This window comes from Haemaphysalis longicornis, unplaced genomic scaffold (assembly GCF_048455015.1).
Source record: "Haemaphysalis longicornis isolate Haplotype H1 unplaced genomic scaffold, Haemaphysalis longicornis Haplotype H1 scaffold_2, whole genome shotgun sequence".
Lineage (NCBI taxonomy): Eukaryota > Metazoa > Arthropoda > Arachnida > Ixodida > Ixodidae > Haemaphysalis > Haemaphysalis longicornis.
In genome coordinates this window covers 205,409,389-205,432,841 of record NW_027526295.1, presented here as the reverse complement: position 1 = coordinate 205,432,841, position 23,453 = coordinate 205,409,389, and the positions used below count along the sequence as shown (strand labels likewise).

Sequence of the window (23,453 nt, the reverse complement as noted above, 5' to 3'; positions counted from 1 at the left end):
CCTTCCCGGTCTCGTGATAGCCGGCGCACGTTGAGTTTAGAGAGGGGGAAATGGATAGATCTCCGCAGGCGGCGTCGGCTCGCAAATTCTAGTCTCAATACGGTCCCGGTAAAATAGTTTGTTTTGCAATTGCCGTGGTCGCGGATAATTGCCAGAAGGCAGGAGGGTAAAGCTGGCCCTCAGAGCGATATAAACACGTGTGCCGCCATGATGCCAACGTGTTGTTTGCAAATCAGTAGTTGAAGACACGGTTAGCAGTTTTTTTTTTTTTCTGTGAATCACACACTTAAAGTGGGCCACTTTTATGCTAATACCTTAGTGTATTTACTACCTATTGTATGCTTTTATAATTTTTTATAATTTTATAATCCAAGTTTGATGAGCAAAAATAAATCAAACATAAATAAAAAAGGGGAGCGGGCTGAGGCGTCAAAGTCAGTTCCCGTTTGTTTGTGAGAAGCGTCAGTCATATGGGAGTAATTTATAAAGCGTAAGTCTACCACACCTTAGTCTCGTCTACTGTGCCGCTTCGCTGCTTGCGGAAACTAGCTTATCTAGCCCCGTGCTGCAGCGCGCACGCTGCCGACCTGCCGACGATGCGAATAAATCCGCCGTCGCCGCCGCCGTCTTCAAGGATACGATTTACTACGCGTCGTCAGCAACTCATGTCATGTTACATGAGGCATTGCTGGGCAGATCGGCTCCATTTGAGTACATATGATTTGTAAATTGAAAACAAAGAAATGTCCGAAACATTTTACGATGGCTAGCGCATAAGTCGGATTTAGTTTGAGTGTGTTGTTATACTTTCGTTGAGCGCTGAACGCTGTTTCGTTTGAGTGAGAGCTGAAACAAGCGCCAGCTAATAATAATAATTTTATTTGCACAATAAGATGGTTTTCCAGAGGAGTGCAGGTCGAAGCAGAAAGGCAACCCCGTTCGCAGGTGCGCAAATCTCCCGCCCAGGTGTATACGAGATTTTGATTGATGGATGCTCTTCCGATCACTGAAACACGCAATATGAAATTTTCGAAAGTATAGTGCACCGATACGCACTCCTTTTGATGTCTTGCATGAAACTTTGGGAACTCGATGGATCAGTGAAGTTACGTTTTTTTTGTTTTTTTTTTTTTACATGTACGCGTACTTCCACTCCGATATGGCCCACGTATATACCTGCACAGAAAGAAAATACTTTTGCTCTCTACAACAGATCCCCTGCGCGCCTTCGCTAATGAGCGGAGACGGCCGCTTCCGTTCGCGCCCGGTTATCAAGACCACCCCGCCTGAAAAAGGTTTTGCCTGAAATGCCCGCAGTTTGTAGAAACCGTAGAATCCGTCTGTAGAATCTGTCTGTAGAAACCGCCTTGGAATCGTATTGAACTTACATACATACACGCGTTGTCGGGTTGTGGTGGCCCCATTGTGTATTTTCTGCAAGGAGAAGCCGACCGAGGATATATATCTCCCTTCAAAAATGGGTACACTCAATGGGCGTAATCTTAAAAGTACCCCGCCACTGCATACTATATATAACACTTGTTTCAGATAAATGCAACACTTATTTTAAAGTGGTCCAATCTTTTCCAGCCGATTGAAATCGGAGCATTGTGCATACATGTATATGTCTAGTGCTCGAGATGCGTCCGCTGAGTTGGGCTATTTGGCGCCACCTAGAAGCTTTTTTTTTTTTTTTTTTTTTCGCCCCCGGTGATCCTCCAGCTTTGAGAACCATGTGATAGGAAAAACGATTCCAAGCGAAGCAACGAAGCTGACGTATAAAGCTTGCACACGCATTCATTCGTAGCATTGTCTAGTTCCAACTTCCATTCGCTAGAAAAGCAAGCGGTTCTATCGAGCACCTCAATGGAGCGCGAAGCATCAGCTGACGCATCCGCAAAAGCTACCTCCAAGCGTACGAAATACGCGCTACTCTGCGCGCTACTCTTCAAGTTGCTGAGAATTCAACTCTGCATCTAACGCGTCAATATGGCACAAAAGTTGGCTACCTACGGCAGGAAAAACTTCACATAACGTTTTGACAGACAAAAGTTGCCCATGCGCATTTTTTTTTTTTCGCATTCACTGAAACAGAAGCTGCCATGATGGAATTAGTAGGTTGCCAGGTGAATACCCATTACTGCCACCAACTTAAGTAAGCAAGAAGACCGCGGGCAACGCTGTCAGGATGGCATCACGGCTGTGCTCTGCTTTAGCACGGTTCAATACACAGGCTGGAAGGGCAGCTTCTCCTCTATAGTCAGTAGTATTAACTCTATGCTAGCAAGGGCCCGCGCGGAGGACCCACTCCGACTTGCCAAAACAGGTTTGAGGAAGGCCAGTTTTGCCGCCAAGCCCACGACGACTTTACCTCACCGCACCAAGGTTGCAGCAGGCGTGCAAAGGGTAGCGGCACGCTGAATCGTAACATCATGCATATGGTATCAGAAAATTGTGAATCAGTACGGACTTATAAACGTCACAAGCTCACGTATGATACCATGTCATACATAGAGCATTTTTTAAGCAGGGTAAGGATTGTGTTTCGCAACAGTTAATGACACTAAAAAAAGAAACAAATATTTTTCTACACGCGCTGTTACTCTGTGGTTATATTTGGGATCTTTTCAGATTGTGTTTGGAAAGCGGGATTTCGAGGTAGCGCATTACAGTTTCCCATGCAATCGAGAAGGCATAAGCATATGTATAATGTTTTCACAGAGACGAAAAGAAAAGTTTAGTAGTTGGCGACGTTGGCCACGGGTATACGGTGTCGATGAATGCGGCAATGCGGATCTGTTCGTGCCCTTCATGCCTATTCGTTTAGCCATGCAGCTTTTGATGTAATGATCCGCTTACCTGTCCCTTGTAGTCGTTGCCCCGCGGAGATCCGACAGCGACGGTCAGTTCGCGTCGTCGGAAGAACCTTCCTGTTGTGACCGAGTAACCTGCACGCAAAAGTTGGGAGATTCAAATGCAGGGATCTTTTCTTCTCACAAAAGTATACGTAGCCTGGCTTGAAATTGATGCGACGCAATCTACTCGTCCGTTCGATTATTTTGTGTGTTCTGATTCCGCAAACTGCAAGTGCGATATGTTCAGCTACATACATGGACTCCTTCCAGCAAGACCACACAGAGGCAGGCGCAATGATTAAGCTGACAAGTATACGGTAGCTCCTTCCCATAACTGGTTGTCCGTATCACGAAGTGAGTCTTTTTCTGTTTCAGTTTGCCGCGCACAATTGTGTGTTAAAAAACTTTATACACATAGAAGAAGTATGAGAACTAATTGGCTTATGTTAGAAAATGTCAGGAAGCATAGACCCAAGATATAGACCGAAGCATAGACATAGACCGAAACACAAGACGAATCTGTCGTTCTCTGCCCTTCCTTCGGCTTTATTTGCGCTGTCGGCAGTTTTTTTTTTTTTACACATTCGAAAAAAGTTAGGACCACCGGTGAGTACCTTTGTATGCCTGTTTCTCCTTCCTACCCAAGAGCATGTGAGGGCTGATCAGGTTTTGGTTTTCATCATACCGTGTAACAGAGCCTGCAAAAAATGGGTATCGTTGGGTGGGGAAAAGGACTTTCATGGTGACAGTTTTTTTTTTTTTTCAGTGAACAACGATGAACAATGCGTTACAGCTGAGAAGAAAATAAACGCACATCCCAAAAAAGGATACTAATGCGGAGCTTTCTACGCCTCACTAATGTCGCGCCAAAACGCACTGCAGGAAATCCAACTTTAGTCAACCGGTTTCACGAAACGATGATCGTGACAAGCGAAGGCACATCAAGCGCCCCAAGGAAGAAATGCATCCCGTGGTCGGAATCAAACCAGGGTCCCTCGAGTTACGAAGCCGACGTCTATCCGATTGCGCCACGCCCGCACGGCCGAAGCAGTTTGGATTGCGGACTTTTGCTTGGACTTGGGTTGCATGAGAGGAAGATTCGCGTTTTAACCATCTTTCTCTTTTATAAGCTGGTTCCAACTGTATTTGTAGAGCCTAGAATAAGCAATGTAGTGGCGAATCTTTAATTATCTTAGAATAATAATTAAACTGCAGATAATAACGGAATATGTTTACGTTGCGCAACGAGAAACCTAATAGCTTTCTTAAAGCTAACATTTCGACCACAAGTCTGCACAAATACTTGCAGTTGGGGACAGGAAGCGACAGCACGGGGAGATGATAAGCAATTCGAATTTTAGTATACGTCAGGCAAACGCTTTTTTTTTTCAGCAAATTGACATGATTTACACAGGAATTCTGCATCGATTCGAAAAATATGTTTTTACTGCGAACACTTCGCGGGTCCTTAATTCGAAGACTGAAACTGCGACCGCAACAAAGAATCTGAGTATTGACTCGTCACTTCCTTAACATTTCGCGTCATACCGTGTCAAAAAAAATCCTGTCTCGGTTATTTCTTTTCCTTTATCATGCTGCCTACATTTCAATAGAATACTTTCGCTGTTTTGGGGGCTGATTCTTTAAAACTTACGCGAACGTAATGTGTTTCGTATGCGATTAGACGTAACTCCAAGATTCGTCGAATCTTATTATTTTCTTTCTAAAAAAAATTACAGTAAACATTCGTAAGTACGAACACGGACGGGCCGTTCCATGAAGAAAGCTACTGTCATCCCAAACGGAGTTTAACTCAACACAACGTTGATGCACTGCAAAAAATAATGGCTAACCTTCCCATAGGTAGAAGCCAGGGGCCCCGAGCACGAGTCGTCCATCCTAAAGAAAAAGTGAAGCCACACCATTTTAACTATATGACCCATACATTTCCTCAAACCACTGGTCAAAAATGTGGCTACTGAAAGAAAGTACGCGCATAACCTTATGACAAAAGCTAACTTAAATTATACGGGTTTAAAAATTTGCATGAATGCGTCCTAACGCACGAAAATGCATTTTTACCGGTATCTTCGGCTGCTGCAGTCTATGTTCTCGTACAAAAATCTGGGCTTTTTTTTGCAACCGTCCTGCAAGCATTGGTCGGCCCTCAAAGTGACACTGAAGTGATAGTGTCACGTAGCCAAGGACGACGCAGGCTTCTTCAGGGAACAAAACTTTATTGGAGCGAACTTGTGCCCCGCCAAGAACTCAAAATATTACACAGCGGCGACGAAGCAGTAAACAACGTGACGTCCGCAGGCGACTGTAGGCGAATTGAATGCAGCGGCGTTTACTCTGCGGGCATTTATCTTTCAACGTGATTGCTTCTCGAACCGTCTAATTACTTCGAGAACACTGGAGATCAAAGAGCATTTTTCTAGTAACAACAAGCCAAAACACTCTCCTTATCAAATGCGATAACTCGTGCGACATAAAAAAGATAGAATAGAACGTGCTTCGCTTGGCACACAGACAGCACAGACGGGCGCGGCTGGGCAGCAAAATCAAAACAGGTAAGTAATGAAACCTAATGCAAGGTTCGCGGCAATATGAAAATGTGGTTATATTACTTGCGGAAATTGAAGTCTGGAGTTTCTAGGCCAGGTTTCGAGCATTCTGGGTGCTTTCGAAAGTGCTTTCCTCCTCTCTGCATCCTCCTTGCCGACTTCCTATTACGTTTCGTGTGACGATAACTATAGCAGGCTGGGTTTGACTGCGCGGATTGGCGACCCTCTGACAGACGAGGACGCGGGTTCGATTCCAGGCCGCGGCGGCCGCTTTTCTGATGGCGGCTAAAAGTAAAAACGCCAGTGTGCACGAGATTTCGGCGCACGGAAAGATCCCCAGGTGGCCAAAATTAATCCGGGGTCCTCCACTACGGCGCGCTTCATCACCTGCGTTGCGTCGGCGCGTTAAACCATACAATCGATCGATCGACCCTCCGACAGAGTCCTTCGGCCGGCCGCCGGCGGGTCGTAAGTTAAAACTAAGCCACTACAAGGAGCGTGTCCGAAAGAATGTTGCTATATTTTGTTAGTTGATAGACCAAATCAAGCTTAGTAAAATTTATGAAGTCCGAATAGCTTCGCTTCACTGGAGCTCTAAGCTGCGCATGCATGTGGGATTGGCACGCTAGTAGAAAATCTGGGGCCTAATAAAGGAGGGATAAGAGTCGGCGAAGTTAACATAGGTAACAGGAATGAAAATTAACTGAACTTTTTATTGTAAAACGTAAAACCAAGGTACGGGAAGCACTGTTTGCGGAAGGTGAACTAGTCAGCAGCATGACCACATATTTTCGATCGCGTTTCTTAATAAGAAACGCAGTCGCTAGTCATAATATATTCGTGGGGATTTGTTGGATACTTACTGCACACGCGTTATTCAAGAAACACTCATGTAAGCTGCAGGGAATGCTGAAACAAAACATAAGCAGCCTATACGATATGAACTTCATATTTCGTCCCCGACACTCCTGGAGCAATGGTCGAGTGGTCTGAAGCACTACATGTAGTGCGTCGCCATGAGCAGGTTCGAATCCCCGACTGTACGTGTCTTTTTGTCAATTTCTTTTTACTGAGGTAATATTTTTCTTTAGTGCATGCACTATTTTGTGCTGCAACGTTCATTGCTCAACCAGCGAATTGGCATACTGCATGCCGACTGACACTGACACGCTGGCGAGTTTTCGCCGGCGTGTTATTGGCATAAGCACCGACAGCTTGTGGGCACTGTGCCGTATCAGCGGACTGTCGGCCTGGGGCCGAATTCTCTAAAACGACGGGGCGTCGCTTTGAAACGACGGGGTAGCGCCATGCAAATTTATGTGTTCTGGGGCTGGGGCCGTCGCTTTGGGCTGTTTCGGGACGGCACTGAGCCGCAGAAAAGCAGTGTGGCAAGGGCTCAAAGTGACGCCCACTGCCCCCCCTCGTTTCGCTTGTAGCTTGGCGCCCTGCCACACTGCTTTTCTGCGGCTCAGCGCCGTCCCGAAAAAGCCCAAAGCGACGGCCCCAGCCCCAGAACACATGCATTTGCATGGCGCTACCCCGTCCTTTCAAAGCGACGCCCGTTTTTTAGAGAATTCGGCCCCTGGTGTGAACACGCTTCTTACAACGCAGGGACAAGCCAGGCGAGCTCCAAAAGTGGGTGCGAAGCGCGCGCTTCTGTAAACAGAAATTTGCGTCTCATAGAACAATTTATTTGCTCCCTCATGTAGCGCTGTCTGCACGAACGAAATTTTGCACCCAGGCCGGCGGCGGCGGCCGAAGCGGTGTGCGTATTGTGGTAGCGTTCGCTTCGAGATGAAATTCCACGGCGTGCTTATGAGGGTGGAGCTGTGCTTACAATGTTAGAAGTATCACAAGCGACGATTCAACCCCGCGCCGCGTATGCAGAGTGTGCGAGTTTTTTGAAAACCTTCTCGTCTTGCGCCCCCGTAGATAGCAAGAAGAGAGCGCTACCCTTACGACAAACAGCAGGCAATCGATCGCCTGTTGATTTCGCGTTTCGGCCTCAAAGCGCATACCGTTATGACGTCTTCGTTCGAAACCATTCCTTGATCGTGTTGAAGTTGAATAAAATGTGCGCCTCAAACCGGGTCTTTTGAGTCAGGGCGTTTTGTGCTGCTATGCTTCCAATACGGTGCGTACTTAGGTAAAATGATATTTGTATCATGTTATGCACGTTTTTCATTCCATACTGGCAACAAGGCGTTTGTTAGGAGTGGTTTTGGCGCTCGTAAAAGGTAAAAGCTCTAGGCACACTTCCGGCAGATGGGCTAATAGGCAACTCGCTTCGCAAAACAATCGACAGATGGCTCAATAAGCGTTACCATATCGCGAGACGGAAAAAATTAACGTTGCACGCTGTTACAAGTTAAACTGACAGATGGCGCCATGATGTTAAGCCGAGTGCGTCGAAGCGAATAACACCCGACTAAAACGACAATGCAAATCAAAAGAGCGCGCCTGTCGTCGTTCTCGCCACGGTTGCGCTGTCCGCCAGACGTTTTGTAGGTACAGTAAAAGGCCGTGCGGCACATTCACATTGTTTAACCACCATCTCATGTCCCGCGTCCACGTCCCATTGTTTAACCCGTGCAGCAGCGATGTTGACGCACAGAGAGTGGCAGGTACCGGAAATGTGGGGTGGGCAAGTTACTTTGTAGTATGCGCCGAGTGCGCGACCAGTGGCTCCTGCTGCCACGATGGTTCGCTGAGTTGTTTTTGTTTTAGCTGCGGAGTACCTTAGGACCGCACAATGTCCGTCTGCGTTCGTGCACATAGCAATTACAATCGCAAAAAATCCCACAGGCACCGGCAGGATGTGAGCCTGTGTCTTGTAGACAAGACAAAGTTAGTGTCAGTCGTCTTACCCATTGGGCTACGACCGTGAGTTGGTACCCGACAGTCAAACGGCTTACTCCCTCGCCTGGAACGGCGCGGAGTACCTTAGGACCTCCCAATGTCCTTCCTCGTCCATCCGTGCACACACCACCATCAAGCGAAAATCAAGCGAAATTCGATTTGAGCTGTGAGTTGCAGTTTCATTTAAAAAAATAATCAAGGTGCAACTCACGGCTCAAATCGAATGACGGTCGGGGCGCAAATCGGATGTCAGTCGGGGCGCAACTTGAATGTCATTTCGAGTCCCCGTACTCCGCACCCTCGTCACCATCCACGGAGTGGAGATGCTGCCGTTTTTCCTGCTATATGTCTCACTCGCTTCCGGCAACCGTTGACGTCACGCAAAACGTCATGAAATGAAATACGTTTTTCAATTGGTAATTTCTCGGCAATTTAAACATCTTTCGCCGCGAATAAACTCTGACACGGCTTCGGGGCAGTTGAACTTTCGTCTGAGCCCAACTTGCTATTTGCCTTCAGTGTCTTTTTAATAGGCCACCCGGCGGTGAGCCTGGGATCCTGTTTTTTTTTAATTAAGCATAAAAACAAAAAAAATTACTTCTCATCAAGAAAAAATATGTTCTACCAACACCCAATTGAGATTATTCATAAATTCCTGTAGTTGTAGCAAAATCAGTGTCGGTGTAGCTGTTTATATTACGGCAAAACCTTTAGATAGCCCTGTAGTGTTGCATTACAATGGCAGATCAAGAGCACTGTCGGAGCAATTTTTTGGCTCCGTCTGGAGCGGACACGTTCCAATGGCAGATCCAGAGCGCCGTCGCAGCCGAGATCGCTCCTTGGAGCAAAAAACGTTGCTCCGCCGAAATCGGCGGAGTCTGCCGGAACTCGCGCGGGGCCTTGTCTCCTCTCGTGATGTCGTCATCGTCTGGTTCCGCTCTACTCCCCTTTTGAATCTCCATGGCAAATACGCGCAACGGCCACAGTCCCAACGGGAAAATAGATGTAGCACGCCGTGTCGCGTTCGTGCTTGCCACTTATCGAAAGCGGATGCAACAGCTGAAACTCGAAATCAAGTGGCGAGAATCCCAACTCGAACGACGACTTGGTGGACATAGCGTATAAACGCGCCTTCAACGTTTCTTTTTTTCTCCTACCTGCGAAAAGGCCGACAAAACCATCGGACGCCGTCGAGGCTACTAAAGTCCCTTCATCGGCAAAAAAGCCTATGAAGGGACTTTAGTTGAGACCCAAAGAAGTGAACGCTTGCAGGGAATCAGACGTTTTCGAAGAGGCCGACGTAAAGGCCACCGGAAAATTCCTGTTCCTGTCATGCTTCGGCATTTGCTCCGGTGGCAGAGTGTGCGTTCCAAAGGCAGTTTCAAAGTACCTGCCCTTTGACAGAGCAGCATGCTCAGCCAACACTCATCTAGGTGGTGCTGGGTCAGCGGTGGAGCTCGGCGACCGCTCCTGATCTGCCATTGGAATTCAACATAGGATAAATTAACTACGGCGCAAAACTGACATCCCTGAAAAGTTTGTATTGTAGGTTGCTGTTAGCTAATGGATCGCAATTCATAGATGTAGGCAGCCAATTTTCGGTTGCCTTCAACATACTTCTGGAGTGCCACAAGGCAGCGCAGTGGGTCCCTTGATTTTTTTATATTGCATATGATTGTTGCCATTAATGTTATTTAAGCTGGTGTTCCTTTTCAGCTCTTTGTCAATGATTGAATTTTGTATAAGGATATCAAACCTAACAATGATCAAAGGGACCTTAACAGCACCACTAACATGAGTGAAGAACGCGGAATGATTTCTAATGGTAAGAAAAGTATCGTTCTTCTTATAACCGCGCTAAAGAAGCGTGTATTTACTTACCTCGGTAAAGGCCGCCGACAAGCCCATTTCAGCTGCGTAGTAGTAGAGCTCGCTCCGCACCGTCTGCAATTCTGTTTACATGCACCGCTTTTTTTCTAGCTGTTCGTCTGCAGTGCACGTCACTCTGACACTGCTATTCCGTTCGCAAAAATCATAGAGTTAATACTAGAAATATCCCGACTTTAGCAGACATTCCTGTGACGACCGCCTCTCCTGCAGGTTCCTCTTAACATTGTTAATTACGTCTGCATTTGCCCCTTAGTGTATTTCGAAGCTTTTAAAGGCAGTACTCTTTCTTGGGATACGTAAAACCCTTTACGGCCCAGCCCACACAAACGTGTGGGTCAACAAAATCGTTTACTTAGTGGCGCCTGTTTCGGTTTCGGTTTTACAGCCCTGGGTAGCCGCTGGGAACGCTTCCGAGACTTCATTGGTTTCGATAGTTCACTCATTTTGCTACCAGGGGGCGAAAAATCGCAAAATAAAAACGGCGCCCCAGCAGGCGCGATCACGCTATAGTGCACTAGAATAGTTCACTATAATCACGCTAGCCGCCTTACAGGTGAAAACTGATATTTATTCTTGCTATTCTCGTATTTTCTGAGTAACAAGCGTAAGACACGACTTGCAGGACTTGGAAAAACACGATCGGCTAAAAAATACACCCGTTCCCTTCGTGTGCGTTCCGTCGTCACGCTTGAAAAATGCACCCACACATATGCGTGGGCTGGGCTTTCGTCGTTACGAAAATTTTGCTGGCGGGCTCGTGCACTGCACCGCTAGCGATAAATAATTCTTTCTTGCTTTCTTGGTGTCTTATTAATTCGCGGTTTTGTGCTGGCTCGTTGGTAATGTTTTCCTGCGCCTTAACCTTGAACTAGTTATGTAATTACTTGTGATAATAATATTAAATATAATTATTAAATATATCCATTAAAACTTTACTGTTTATTTTCACAAAATCCTATTTATAATACACGTCCTTTTGAAAACAATATAAAACGTATAAATAATACGTAAAAATGCAGTTTTTCTGCACCTCATGCCGTTTTTAAGATATTCGTACTATGCGCAGATCATACGAATGGAAGCCCAGCCCACACATATGTGAGGGTTTGTTTTCTGTGTGAAATACTCTGAGCTTTCCATTTTCACTTGTCGAAGCATCATTAGGAAGGGGTAAATACACAAAATTTAATTACTTGTGTTCATTTTAAATGCAGAGCATTTCTTTAACTCACGATGTCACCCGGCGTTGTCGGCGTGCCTCGGCGTCCGCAACAGCCGTTCCAGGTGCGCCCTCTCCCCCACTCCTCCTCTCCCGCATCACGCTACCCTCCTCGCTCTCAACAACAGGTCCGCACCCCTCCCCCTACACTATATAAAAAAATAATACTTACCGGCGCCTGGTTTCCATCCCATGACCCTGCGGGCGGAACGCAAGGTACATGGTGCTCTACCCACTGCGGCACAAAGCCGACACAGAATGGAAGGCTACGAACGCGCCTTATATCCTTGACTCATTCAAACTACGTCAAGAAGCTGCTGATACAACGCATTCACTACCTGTGGGCGGAACGCGAGGTACATGGTGCTCTTCCCACTGCGCCACAAAACCGACACAGAATGAAAGGCTACGAACGCGCCTTATATCCTTGACTCATTCAAACTACGTCAAGAAGCTGCTGATACAACGCATTCACTACCACCAACTCCCCAAAACTAAACGTTAACGCAATACACCCACCCCCTATGCGACGCATTTACTCAAGTCCCCCTCGCGGGGAGATGGGCCCTTTTTTTCTAAAACATTTTTGTTGGGCAGGAAAGGGTTAAACACGAAAGCTTTGGTCTGTCTGTCTGTCTGTCTGTCTGTCTGTCGGCCTCTCGGCCTGTCTGTCTGTGTTTTGTCTGCTGCCTGCCTTTCTGTCTTCCTGCCTGTCTTTCTCTGTCTTTTTGTCTGCCTGTTTATTTGTCCGTCTACTTGTCTGCCGGTCTTTCTTTTGTCTGTCTGCCTTTCTGTTTGCTTGCTTTTCTGTCTTTGTCTGCCTACATGTCTGTCTGCATTTTGTCTGTCTATGTATATGTACTTTTGCCTGTCTCCCTCCGCAGCGATACGAAAAGGAGGAGTTACGTGGCCTGGCGGCACACGGCTATAGTCTCTCGAAAATATTTGCAGCAAAACAAGAAGATAAGTGGCCAATTTTTTATCGTTTCTCCACCGGCTCTCTGTTTAGGCATGGATGATTTTTTTTGCTTTTCTCTATAATGCCAAAATTTCTAGGTGAGCGCGCGTCTCCCTACGGAAGTGGCGTTGCGGAGAAAAAGACAAAGATTACACCAGGTCGTGAAGTATCAGATTCCGCCGGGAGCAGAGTCGCCTTCGGCTTCCCTGTTGAGCTCCCCGAGGGAAAGCGGGCAGTTTTCGTCGCGGATAGTGAAAGCCTCAGAAGAGGAGGAGTGGTGCACAATTGGGCGAACGCGATTTTTCATCGTGTTTTCTCTGCGATATGTATAGCAATTTCTAATTCTTGTGGACTGAGATTTGTGGGACGACATGTTACCATTGAACACGTTCCGAACGACCAGTGGAAAGCGCTGCTGGGCCCCTTCCGGCAGGACTTGGTCTGAAGTTTTTGCGCCTAATAAAGAAACAGTAAATGGAGTGTTGATGATGATGTTGTCCTCAAAGATTTTGGAACGTATGCCGGTGTAGCGACAACATCGTCATCTTCTTCACCAGCGCCATCATCATCGTAGTGGTGCTGGCACTGCAGGGTCAACTTTGTCACGCATCAGATCGAACACGACTGCGCGCCTGGGAGATCGCTCGTCTTCAGTCCTCCCATTTCTGGCGGGCCTACGGAACCTTAATAAATGTATGAAGTCGCATACGCTACAACCGAGTCTGCTTCCTACAATGGGATGACCCGGAAGTTCCGCGCCAGTCACACAGCCAGCGGCCCACTGACGTGGCGACTTGGGGGAACCCGCCGATACCGGAGTTCGAGCCACGAAATTTCAGAGGTTGGTTTTTCAAGCTCGAGGTCACCTTCTCCCTGAACTACATAACAATACAGCCTCTCAAGCACTCGATCCTTTGGGAGACGCTTCCGCTCTAGCTCCGCTGCGTCCTCACCACACCACCGCCCAACTAAACCTCATACGACGACCTTCGCGCTGCTGTGCTCGCGCACTACGGCTTCAGCGACGGCCGCTTTCGGCGTGCAGCAGAGGAGGTACCCGCACGGTCCTCGCACGCTTCGCCACCGCACATTGTACCCTCTGCACCATCGACGTCGTCTCCTGACACTAGTGCCGGCCCCCTGGTACCCCATCTCCAGCCCGGCAGCCGCACTAACACGGACGGGACTTGCATCCGACGACGTCACGGATCCCCACCAGTCACACCCTGCCTCGCCCGTTTGTACTACGCCATGCCAGGGCTCCGGTGAGCGACTTTGCTCTGTGACAGTGCGAGCCTTCCAAACCTCGTCTTTCGCTACGCCAGTGTTGCACGTTAAGTCCACCACGACGTTGACACAATGCCCTGTTCCACTGCAGTCGCAGCCTAACTCACACGAGACGCACGTCGTCGCTCCCAACGCCAACCTCAACGAACTCACGCTGCCAGTTCGGCTGCAGTCAATCATGCACCATGCACCAGTATTCTCGAGGGCGTGAAAATACCAGCCGTGACGACTACATCCCGTCCCTGCGGCTTCCAGCGCAAATTCCGGAAGTTCCCGCACAAGCAAACGCCGGCAACACAGCCGTGACTTCTCGAATTCATCAAATGCCCCGAGAGCACCCCGTCACCCACGCCCTGCAGGGTGACGAGACAAAGCCCGACCAACCGGCGGCAGCTGCCCACCATTATGCCTTACCGATGTCGCCGCCACTGGATCCCGCTTCTGCAACGCGACCGCCATCGACGTCATAAGCACAAGTCAAGAAAGCGAGTTTCATCGCTAGCCCTCCTACGGCGCACAACCACGATCCGTCGGTGTTGTCTTGCCGTACAACACCGTACCACGCGCTGGCCACGACTAGTCTTAGCTGTTCGTGCTCACAGGCGTATACTAAGACTTCAGCATCTCGCCGGAGCTGCCTTAATCTTAGGCGTCGTACCGTAGTTTGACTTCGAGACTGCGCAACGACGCAGCACCCGAACCCGTGATAGAAACGTCATCTCTCTCTCTCTCCAAGTGCCAGTGTGCACGCGTCACAAGCGGCTGCTCGTAGAGAGCCCGCTCTACAAGAATCGCCATCTCGTCGACACCGTGGACGCGGCTCGCGCTTCCTTTACTTCAGGACATCGAAACCGCACGCAAACTCGTCCCATCTTGCACTCTCAGGCAAGGCCACCTGAGATCACCGGACGAATTCCCCAGGCTAACCAAGACTGCCCACTCTCGTAACCTGAACATGGACATACCTTATCTATACATAAGGTCTGTTTATTTCGCGCTACACACGTCATCCATTTGTCATCATAATGCGCTGCGCGCTATGGGGGAACCCTGTAGCGACACCATCATCATCTTCTTCATCAGCGCCATCATCGCCGTCAGTGGTGCTGGCATTTCAGGGTCAACTTTGCCAAGCATCAGATCGAACACGACTGCATGCCTGGGGAAGGGGGGGGGGGGGGGTCGCTAGTCTTCAAAGCGCCAATTTCTAGCCGAGCCTACGCAACCTTAAATGTAGGAACCCGCCGCGGTGGCTCAGTGGCTGAGGCGTTGCGCTGCTGAGCACGAGGACGCGGGTTCGATTCCCGGCCGCGGCGGCCGCTTTTCTGATGGAGGCGAAAAGCAAAAACACCCGTGTGTACGAGATTTCGGCACACGTTAAATATCCCCATGTGCTCAAAATTAATCCGGAGCCCTCCACTACGGCGGCCTCATCGCCTGCGTTGCGTCGACAATCAGAATCAGAAATGTAGGAAGCCGAATCCGCTACAGCCGAGTGTGCTTCCTACACCGTAATCTTATTATACACGCATTGCGCAGTTTAACGCATGTAGCTCATGTCGGTTTGTAGGAAGTATACCCCTGCTCATCTGCTATCGGCCGCAAAAAAGAAAGCGACATGCGCCGTTTGTGGTCGCCATACGAACCACCTCAGTGACGTCTCATTGGTTTACAATGTGTTTTAGTGTGCAGCACTTTAGCCGCCCCTACTGTGGTTTTGCGGCGGCGATGGCCTCGGCGTTGTAAACAAGCGAATGATGGGAAGGCCAAAGACGGAAAGAAAACGGAGGAGGAGAGTGTCACGAAATTGTGAGGGGGACGGCCCTTTGCCGAAGCGGCGTGAGACTTTCCTCCGAAAGTGTGGGGGAAAACCGCCCTCGGCGTCTAATGGCGCCCGAGAAAAGAAACGCAAAAGCAGGCATTCATGCGAGCAGGCGTCATGGTCTTTCAAGTTCTGCGGGCTGTACGTTTAATGGTCCTTCGGGTCCTTCGTCGTTGTCCTCGTTGCGTGGTTCATTCGAACCACGTGACATTTGCGCAGGAGGTTCAAACACGATTTACAAACATGCTCGCTTGCACCGACGCGCTGCGAGGTAACGAACGGCAAAGTAGCGTGCACCACCGTGGGTTCGCTGATAACGCGATTACTTTATGAGACGCAGCAGCTATGCGCCTTGACCGAGAAAACTCCAGTTCGCGCTGCACACAAATTTCGCATTAGGGAGTGTCGTAATCGTCAGGTGATTTTTATTCTATCTCAGTTTTCGAAATTTTTATATTCCCCCATTTCATTGTTAATATTGACACGAGGAGAAGAAGTGAAAATTCGCGTAAAGCTATGCTCACACACTCCGAGGAAGAAGCTGTACGGGGGGCAGCCTATGCGGGCTCCGTTACGGCCGCTTAAAATAGATCGTCTCATCTTGTAGATAGATTGCTTCATCGTCAACTATGGCTCCCGTCCTCTGCTCTGCCGCCACGTTATAATATGAACTTTTAGTTTCTCCGTGCAAAGGTTGCACAGGCAATACACGCAAGCAATCCACTACATGCCTTGTTTCGTCATAGCGGCACTTTCGAATGCACCTTCTCGTTACCAAAAATGCCCGAAAATCGCCCGGGTAAACTCGGCACGTGGATCCGCGTGCTGAGTGGATACAATCACGTGGATGCAATACAGCACCGTAGGCGGACTGTGCTCTGTCAAGCTGCATGAATGCAGCTTTTTCTCCGTCCGCTTTTTGTAGCATGAGCTACACTGGCCGAGGTTGAGCAATTTCGCGGGGCTCTTGGAGATCCGTGCTGCGCAAGCGCGGCACGTGGCGGCCTAGTCAACTTGACGATCATGCGAGGGGTGGCCGGGTGTGGAACGGATGGCTCCAGCGTCGCAGCAACACCGTGCTGCGCAAGCGCGGCACGTGGCGGCCGGGTCCACTTGATCACGCGAGCGGTGGCCGCGTGTGGAACCGATGGCTCGTGCGTCGCAGCAACACCGGCGTGCGCCTGTGGAACCACACCCCACGCGTCCAGCGTCTTCGCCGACCTCCGTTCCGTATACGTGGCGGCCCGGTCCACTTGATGATCATACGAGTGGTGGCCGGGTGTGGAACCGATGTCTCGTGCGTCGCGGCAACACCGGCGTGCGTCTGTGGAACCAGCTTAGCTCTGGGGCGATTGGTGGCGCGGCGCCGGAGCCGCTTGATAAATATACATGTGTCACATAATGCGTGTACCGTGTGTGTGTCATTGACGCAGCATTAAGCATGATAACCAAGCTAATCTTAGACAACCAGGAAAGCTAAGAATAACCATCTGAACCTTAACTCACTCTACATATATCATGGCATAGCCGAGCTAAGCCAATGCTATTTTTTCCCCTCTGTAGTGACATTTGTGGAAATAAAACCTCGTTGTATTGTATTGTAATGCATTGTATAAAACTTGCAATAAATACTCGAGTATTCATTCCAGGTTTTATCTGTAGTGGTTAAACTCAGCGCGTGGATCCACGCGCTGAGTGGATACAGATAAAACCTGGAACGAATACTCGAGTATTAATGCCAGTTTTTATCTGTATTGTTTGAAGCTTACTCCAAAGAAGCCAAAGCTTTCACAACGCTTTTGAGGCTGGCAAAAAGATGCGGTTGTTACAAAACAAAGTACTACGATATACTTACCGAGATCGACAAGCGGAACTAGCTTCTTTGGTTTCATGAGGTTTTGGTCGAGCACGTAGCAAGCGCCGTTGGCTCGGTGGTGCGGGCCGGGCAGTGGCAGTTGGTTTTTCCAGAGAGGTGCGCATACCTGAGAAGCAAAGCGTTTTTCACATGACAATCAGGAAACATGGCAGTCGAGAAAGGAAGATACGACGGCCCTTCAATGGTCATATTTAAGCCATAGCAACACGACCAACTTTTGTTTAGTTGATGTTCTCACAAGTTCCCCGTATCACACACAGCTCAGCTGTGGGTTCTTGTTTAATACACTTGCTTGTGAACGCTGTGATCTTCAAGGCAGGCTTCGGAGAATCTGTTTAACTGATCAAACTTGACTTCTGCAGAGTCTCCACGTTCATCGAAGACGAAATATGTGTTTGTGTTCCTATGTTTTACTGTGGCAGATTTGTTAAGGGCATTCTTTCTCTTGAAGTGGCATTGTTATTGGCGGATCAAGAGAAATCAGCCGCTCATCAAGTAATAAAAAAACTACTTTTTTACTCGGGACCGATCATACTCACTCAGTAATGACTTGTTGCTCTGATGCATCGCGACGTCAGAGTTAAATGCCGACGTTTTAAAGGCTTCTCTCAAGTCAGACACTGTAGGAGATAATTCCGAAGATTTTGTATATCCTCTCTCAACTTCAAGCAGCAACAGGAAAATACAGCTGTTTGCTTATAGACCGACACTAAGAGAAGGGCAGCGCATAGTGTTAAAGGGGCCATACGGACAAAATACAACTTTGGTTATTAAACAATTATCTTAATCCCGATAACAATGAAAACAATTTGAAGCGTCAAATAATCGAGATATTAACTAGAACAGAGGAAGCAGTGGAGACTCCTCAGACACTTTCTGGCAATTTTTCGATGACGTCACAGCATCCTGTTCGCGTAATTGGCTACCGCCGACCTAAACAATCGCTAAGACAAATGACTGGAAGGTTGTAGTTCGACCTCTAGTTCTCTTTGATCGCATTACAGGAGTGCTTCACTTACATTGAAGATTACGTTTTCAGTGCTGGTACTTATAACGTCCCTCCTGTTCATAACACGTCCCCGTGGCGCGAAATTTGAAATTTCTTCAATAATTCTTGCGTTTCTCTGAGTTAAAAAAAAACGTCTTTCGTGGCTATAATCAAGTACAGGGAGTTTGAAAAAACTAGCAAAAGCTAGGTAGTTCTTTCAAACTGAACAAAGCTATTGTTTTCTTGACGTCCCCTTCAGGGCAGAGAGAGGGGCTTATGTTTTCAGGCGGCATCAGCGTTCAGATGGGGGAGGACGGGAACAGGGAGGGAGGAATTGACGGAACAGATGTCACAGTTCAAGGTTATGGGGCCCGTTCATGGTTCGTGAAGTCACAAGTCACTTGGACTGAATGTGATCATTTGCAGTTTACAGGGTTCGTGAACAAACAGGCGCACGAGAAGGGAGGCCTTTCACTGGCGATCTGGAAAAGGCTTGATAAAACAAATTATATTGCGTGTTGGTTGCCCCGAAGTTGCACTCGATAACCAAGCTAAGTCCCACATCTTTCCGACTAGTAATTGCTCCGGCTTATTATTGGAGCGAATAATCGGAGAGAGAGAAAGAGAGAGAGAAGACCTTTTTCGCGCCCAAATGAGAATACCGGCCCTTTGTGTTTTTTCTTGCGTTTGAACGGCCGACCCACGGGAGTCGGCGGCCTCCCTTCCCTTGCCATTCGGACCGCCGATCTCGAACGGTGGAGCTATGCAGCGCTGTCTCCCACTTCACGCCGCTGTGTATGTTTACAAATTGTTTCCTCTGGGTATGTGGTGTTGCGCGGGCACTTCCCCATATTGTGTGAGAGTGTAGCCCACCCTTAACAAACTCTACATTTTGGTTCAGATGGGTCGGGATATATCCGATGATACAATACTGGGTTTGGAAAAAAAGTATATAATCTTCAGTGTAGCCATAGTGCTTTGCACTGAAGAGTTCATCGGAGCGGACTTGTTAACTGCAATAAGTTACCAGAGAACAATCATGGCCGCTCGATTGCGCGCGCCAGGCGCGCGCAATCGGGCGGCCGTGGAACAATCGTCGAGCAAGCATTCAAACAGAGTTTCGTATTCGCTTCCCATATGTCGTTTGCCATCGCCTTAATTCCTTTGCTAAATCCGTTGCGATACGTTTTATAAGGAACGAGGCTCACGCAGTAACGATAAGACAAACGTGCGTAGCCATAAATCTGATACGCATCACTTTGGCGTTCCTCATGGGGAGCTGCTTTGTAATTCCCATCTTGTCAACCCCAAGTTTGACTGAATATTAGAGAAGGTTGATCTTCGTATCCGGTGGATTTCCAACTATTTATTTCGTCGAGTACAGTGCGCGACATCCTTGCCTATAACAATAAGTTCAACTTCAACTCATTACCTCTCAAAACTGCGGACTCAAACTTTTGACTCCCTCACAAAAAACGAGAATGACAATCTAGCGGAACATACAAAAAAAAAGAAAGTGCTCGCACCAAAAAATGCTACATGATGAGATCAAGCGTTGGATTTACCGGCCTCAGCTGAAGCACCAAAATAAGCATATACGCGAGCACTACTGACGTCAGCCTTTCGTGTCTTTAGTGCTTGAATCCGGTTTGTTTAAAGGCTAGTGCATTTTCCAGATAACACCCCACGTGGAAATCGCTTCTGACGGCGTACTGCTTTGCATGCCTCTTAGCTTAATTTTACTCTCGCAGAATGAGAACGAACTCTTTACTGGCTTTTCTAAACATCAGTTGCTACACCAACAACTTCTTAAAATGTTCTCATACGTTCTCATAAACGATACCTTCTCATAAATGAGAGACTTACCACAACACTTCTGTCGGGCGACACATCTAGAGACATCCCCAGAGTCATGTTGTCCTTTAGGTCTTCGTATCTCATTCTTACATCTGAATCGTCATGTTTTTCATTTCCTGAAACAAACAAAGGAAAACACAGCTTTTCTTATGTAAGGCCTTATTAGATTCTAACTGACAGCTTGTAATGTCTACAAACATGAGAGCGCACTATCCAATACTCGACATATACAGCTTGGTCGACTCATGCAGCGGTGTCCTGTATTTTCATCCACGTGCTTTTTATATAGTGGTAGCCCAAACTTTGCTTGAGTGATTTTGTAGTGCGAATATTTGTTATTACGGCGTTACGGTCGACAAAGTTTCCCACTAGAGGTGGTCAAACTGTATCTTTAGCATCCAAAACGGACAGGTGGCGTTTCAGTTCCATTTAACCTAATCTCGAACAACCTGCCTCAGAATCACACTCTACACATTCGTGTTGCGCTCACCGCGCATAGCCTCGGTTTCGTGGAGTATTTGCTTTTGGTGTTCTCTCCGTGGAATTGCGACGCGGGGGATCCAAATTTTATTGTTCCGCACGGCGGAGGGACTGTGCATTTGCTGACGGAAGTGTTTCTGTCGGTTTTGTCTGCCCTTGTGCATGTTTTTGCCGCCTGGGGCCCAGAAAATTGCCCTCACTGAAAAGGTCTAGGAGATTGTGCTTTCACATGAGGCACCGGCGGTATTTCAGTTTCGTTTCTGATAAGGCTTAATTTGCTACTCTGGCATATTCGAGACTTCCCGGCAAGAAAATTTGTGTCTAGTTTTTCTGATTGTATTATTGACTGCAGCAGTTCAAACACGGCTTTGTTTTTTTTATATGTATGTAATGTTTTATTATATTTTTTGAGTTACCGCGATTTATTAACATGTTAATAACATGTCAAAATAACACCTTGTGATAATTTACCCAAACGTTTTAACATTTCGTGCATTAAGGCCTTAAAGAGCCGTGATCAAGTTTCGGACATTGTAGCTTATAATGGATGCGGGGATCCCGTACTGCTTATTGACTCACCGTGTTATCGAACGCTGTTTCATTAAAGTGATACCGTTTAATCGTAACCCATTTGAAAGACTATATTCTTTGGAGAGCTACCTAAACGTTAAAGCCTCGTTCTTCCTCTCTGTCCGTCACGCGAATCATCTATAAATGTTGTCACTGAGCCCGATCACTAGTCGGCCGCAGACACACTGGGAATCGGTGGGTGCGGAATTGGTGAGGGGAAGACGAGTCTGCTTCCTAATTGACCGTGAATGTTTAACTGACACTCGCTTTGCATGCACGCCTTTAACGAAAGTAAAGATAAGGTTGGGAAAAAGGGTAATGATCTTATTCCCCCAAGCTATCCGATATGCAGTTCCCCGTACAGCGCAGAGTACTAGGACACGCGCTGCACCAACCCAGCGCTTACCTGTGGCGTCTACGATCACTTCAGTGCACGTCTGGACAGCTTCGAGCAGCGCACAGCGGTAGAGAACGCCGGGTTCGTAGATGCCTTGCCAACGGGGGTGAGTAGAGTTGGCCCGAATGGCGCCCACCAGGGCTCTGTTATGGGGCGGGGGATCAAGGTGCCCAAAAGCGTGTCACGTTGATACAAAGCGCCCATCAACGATTAGAATACAGGCCAGTGAGCAGGGCTTTTAATGCGAAGCATGAAATGTCTCACTGCTGCCGCCTATGTGTCACTAGATAAGATGCAGGGTACCATCACTAAGACATGCAAGCACTCCATGCATGCAAGTCAGCAACGGCAGCCATGTTGGTGTTTATCAGTGTTGCCAGCTTGCCGCTTCCGCGGCCACACCGCTAACTTCGACGAGGTCATTTGTAAACAACACTACGAAAGCGCAGCAAAACGGCATCTTCGGACACACTTCTACTACTGAAACGCTGCTACGCGCGTTATCTTTGATTCGCGTTCGGAACGGCGCCAGTCTCGCGCAGCCGCACAACAGAGAGGGCAAGCTAAGATTACCACAGTTGATCGACTAAAACGCATAAACAACAAAATGGCGGCACCCATGAACCGCCGCAGGGTAAACAAATGTCACAAGATGCGAACTGACCAACGATCATGGCGGCGGCACGGAACAATAGGAGAAAAGAGTGCCGATACTTTGTAACCTTATTTAGTGACACTAGTTCCGCCCATCCTTACGCCAAAGCCCATTGTAGGAAAGCCAACTTACGCAATGAACACGTCAAAAAAAGAAAACGCTTCCTGTGGCGGGAACTGAACCTCAGTGCCTCGCGTTATGTAGCCGACGTATATCCGATTGCACCATTCCTACAGTTGAAGCTGTTTGTATTTTGGACTGACTCGAGTTGCACGAGAGAAGACGTCGCGTTTTAACCGTCCTTCTCTCCTGAAAGGGGTGTAAGTTCACCGCTGCAGGAAAAAATACCAAGTACATGCCCAGCGCTAGTAAGCGCGTGCCTCGCGGCGATCGCCGAGCGTCCTTGACTAAAAAAGAAAAAAATCCCGGGCCATATCCCCTAACGGGAAACCTGAGGGGGAGCGAAGCATGCGGTGTGTAAGTGTACTCTTGGCGCCTTGGCGTTTTTCCCCTCGGTGATTTGACCGGGGGGCGGGGTAGAGCTATACCGCTTTGCTGTAAAAGTCTCGTGTCTTTGAAGCGCGAAGCGTTCTAGCGTGAGGTGTTGGAAAACGAGTGTCCCGGTTTTAGTACGCGGTTTTGCCCACGGAGATGAAACGTTCTAGCGCGAGGCGTTGGAAAACGATGTCCCGGTGTGCTTTTTTAATACGCCTTATGGTATAGCGCGAGGCGTCGGCAGACGAGTATCTCGGTATTTTCGTGCCGTGACTATATGATATGATGACGATGACAGGAAACGGCGACAGCCCCAGCCCCTAAGGGGCTTCGCCCTTAAAAGGTCCAATGATTTTGACATGGTCCCAGAGATTTTAAGGTTAACATGGTCACAGGGATTGTAAGTATCTTAAGGTCCCAGGGATTTTGACATGTGCCAATCCCTCCCGAGACGACTTGCAGAACTCGCCACCGCTGCCTCCAATGGATGACGAAGACCTGTTGGAACTTTACAATGCTGCGGATGACTTCACAACCTCTTCGAACCATATTACGATGGTTATATATATATATATATATATATATATATATATATATATATATATATATATATATATATTGCAGCAGCCCCTTTCCATAGGGGCGATTTCCCGTGCAAGCCGGGTGAACTTCCCAAGC

At 48.0% G+C, this 23,453-nt stretch overlaps 1 protein-coding gene across 1 annotated transcript in view; it reads right to left on the bottom strand.

Annotated features, from left to right (window-relative positions):
- The window catches only part of LOC144167608 (integrin alpha-9-like), a 108,431-nt gene that overhangs the window by 59,517 nt on the left and 25,461 nt on the right, over window positions 1–23,453 (bottom strand). The window contains exons 2-8 of the mRNA XM_077696817.1: window positions 21,635–21,768; window positions 20,188–20,294; window positions 17,313–17,439; window positions 10,163–10,233; window positions 4,709–4,754; window positions 3,470–3,553; window positions 2,860–2,948 (exon numbers count right to left, since the gene is read on the bottom strand). Coding sequence (XP_077552943.1) covers window positions 2,860–2,948; window positions 3,470–3,553; window positions 4,709–4,754; window positions 10,163–10,233; window positions 17,313–17,439; window positions 20,188–20,294; window positions 21,635–21,768 — 658 coding nt within the window. The remainder of the gene's footprint in view (window positions 1–2,859; window positions 2,949–3,469; window positions 3,554–4,708; window positions 4,755–10,162; window positions 10,234–17,312; window positions 17,440–20,187; window positions 20,295–21,634; window positions 21,769–23,453) is intronic.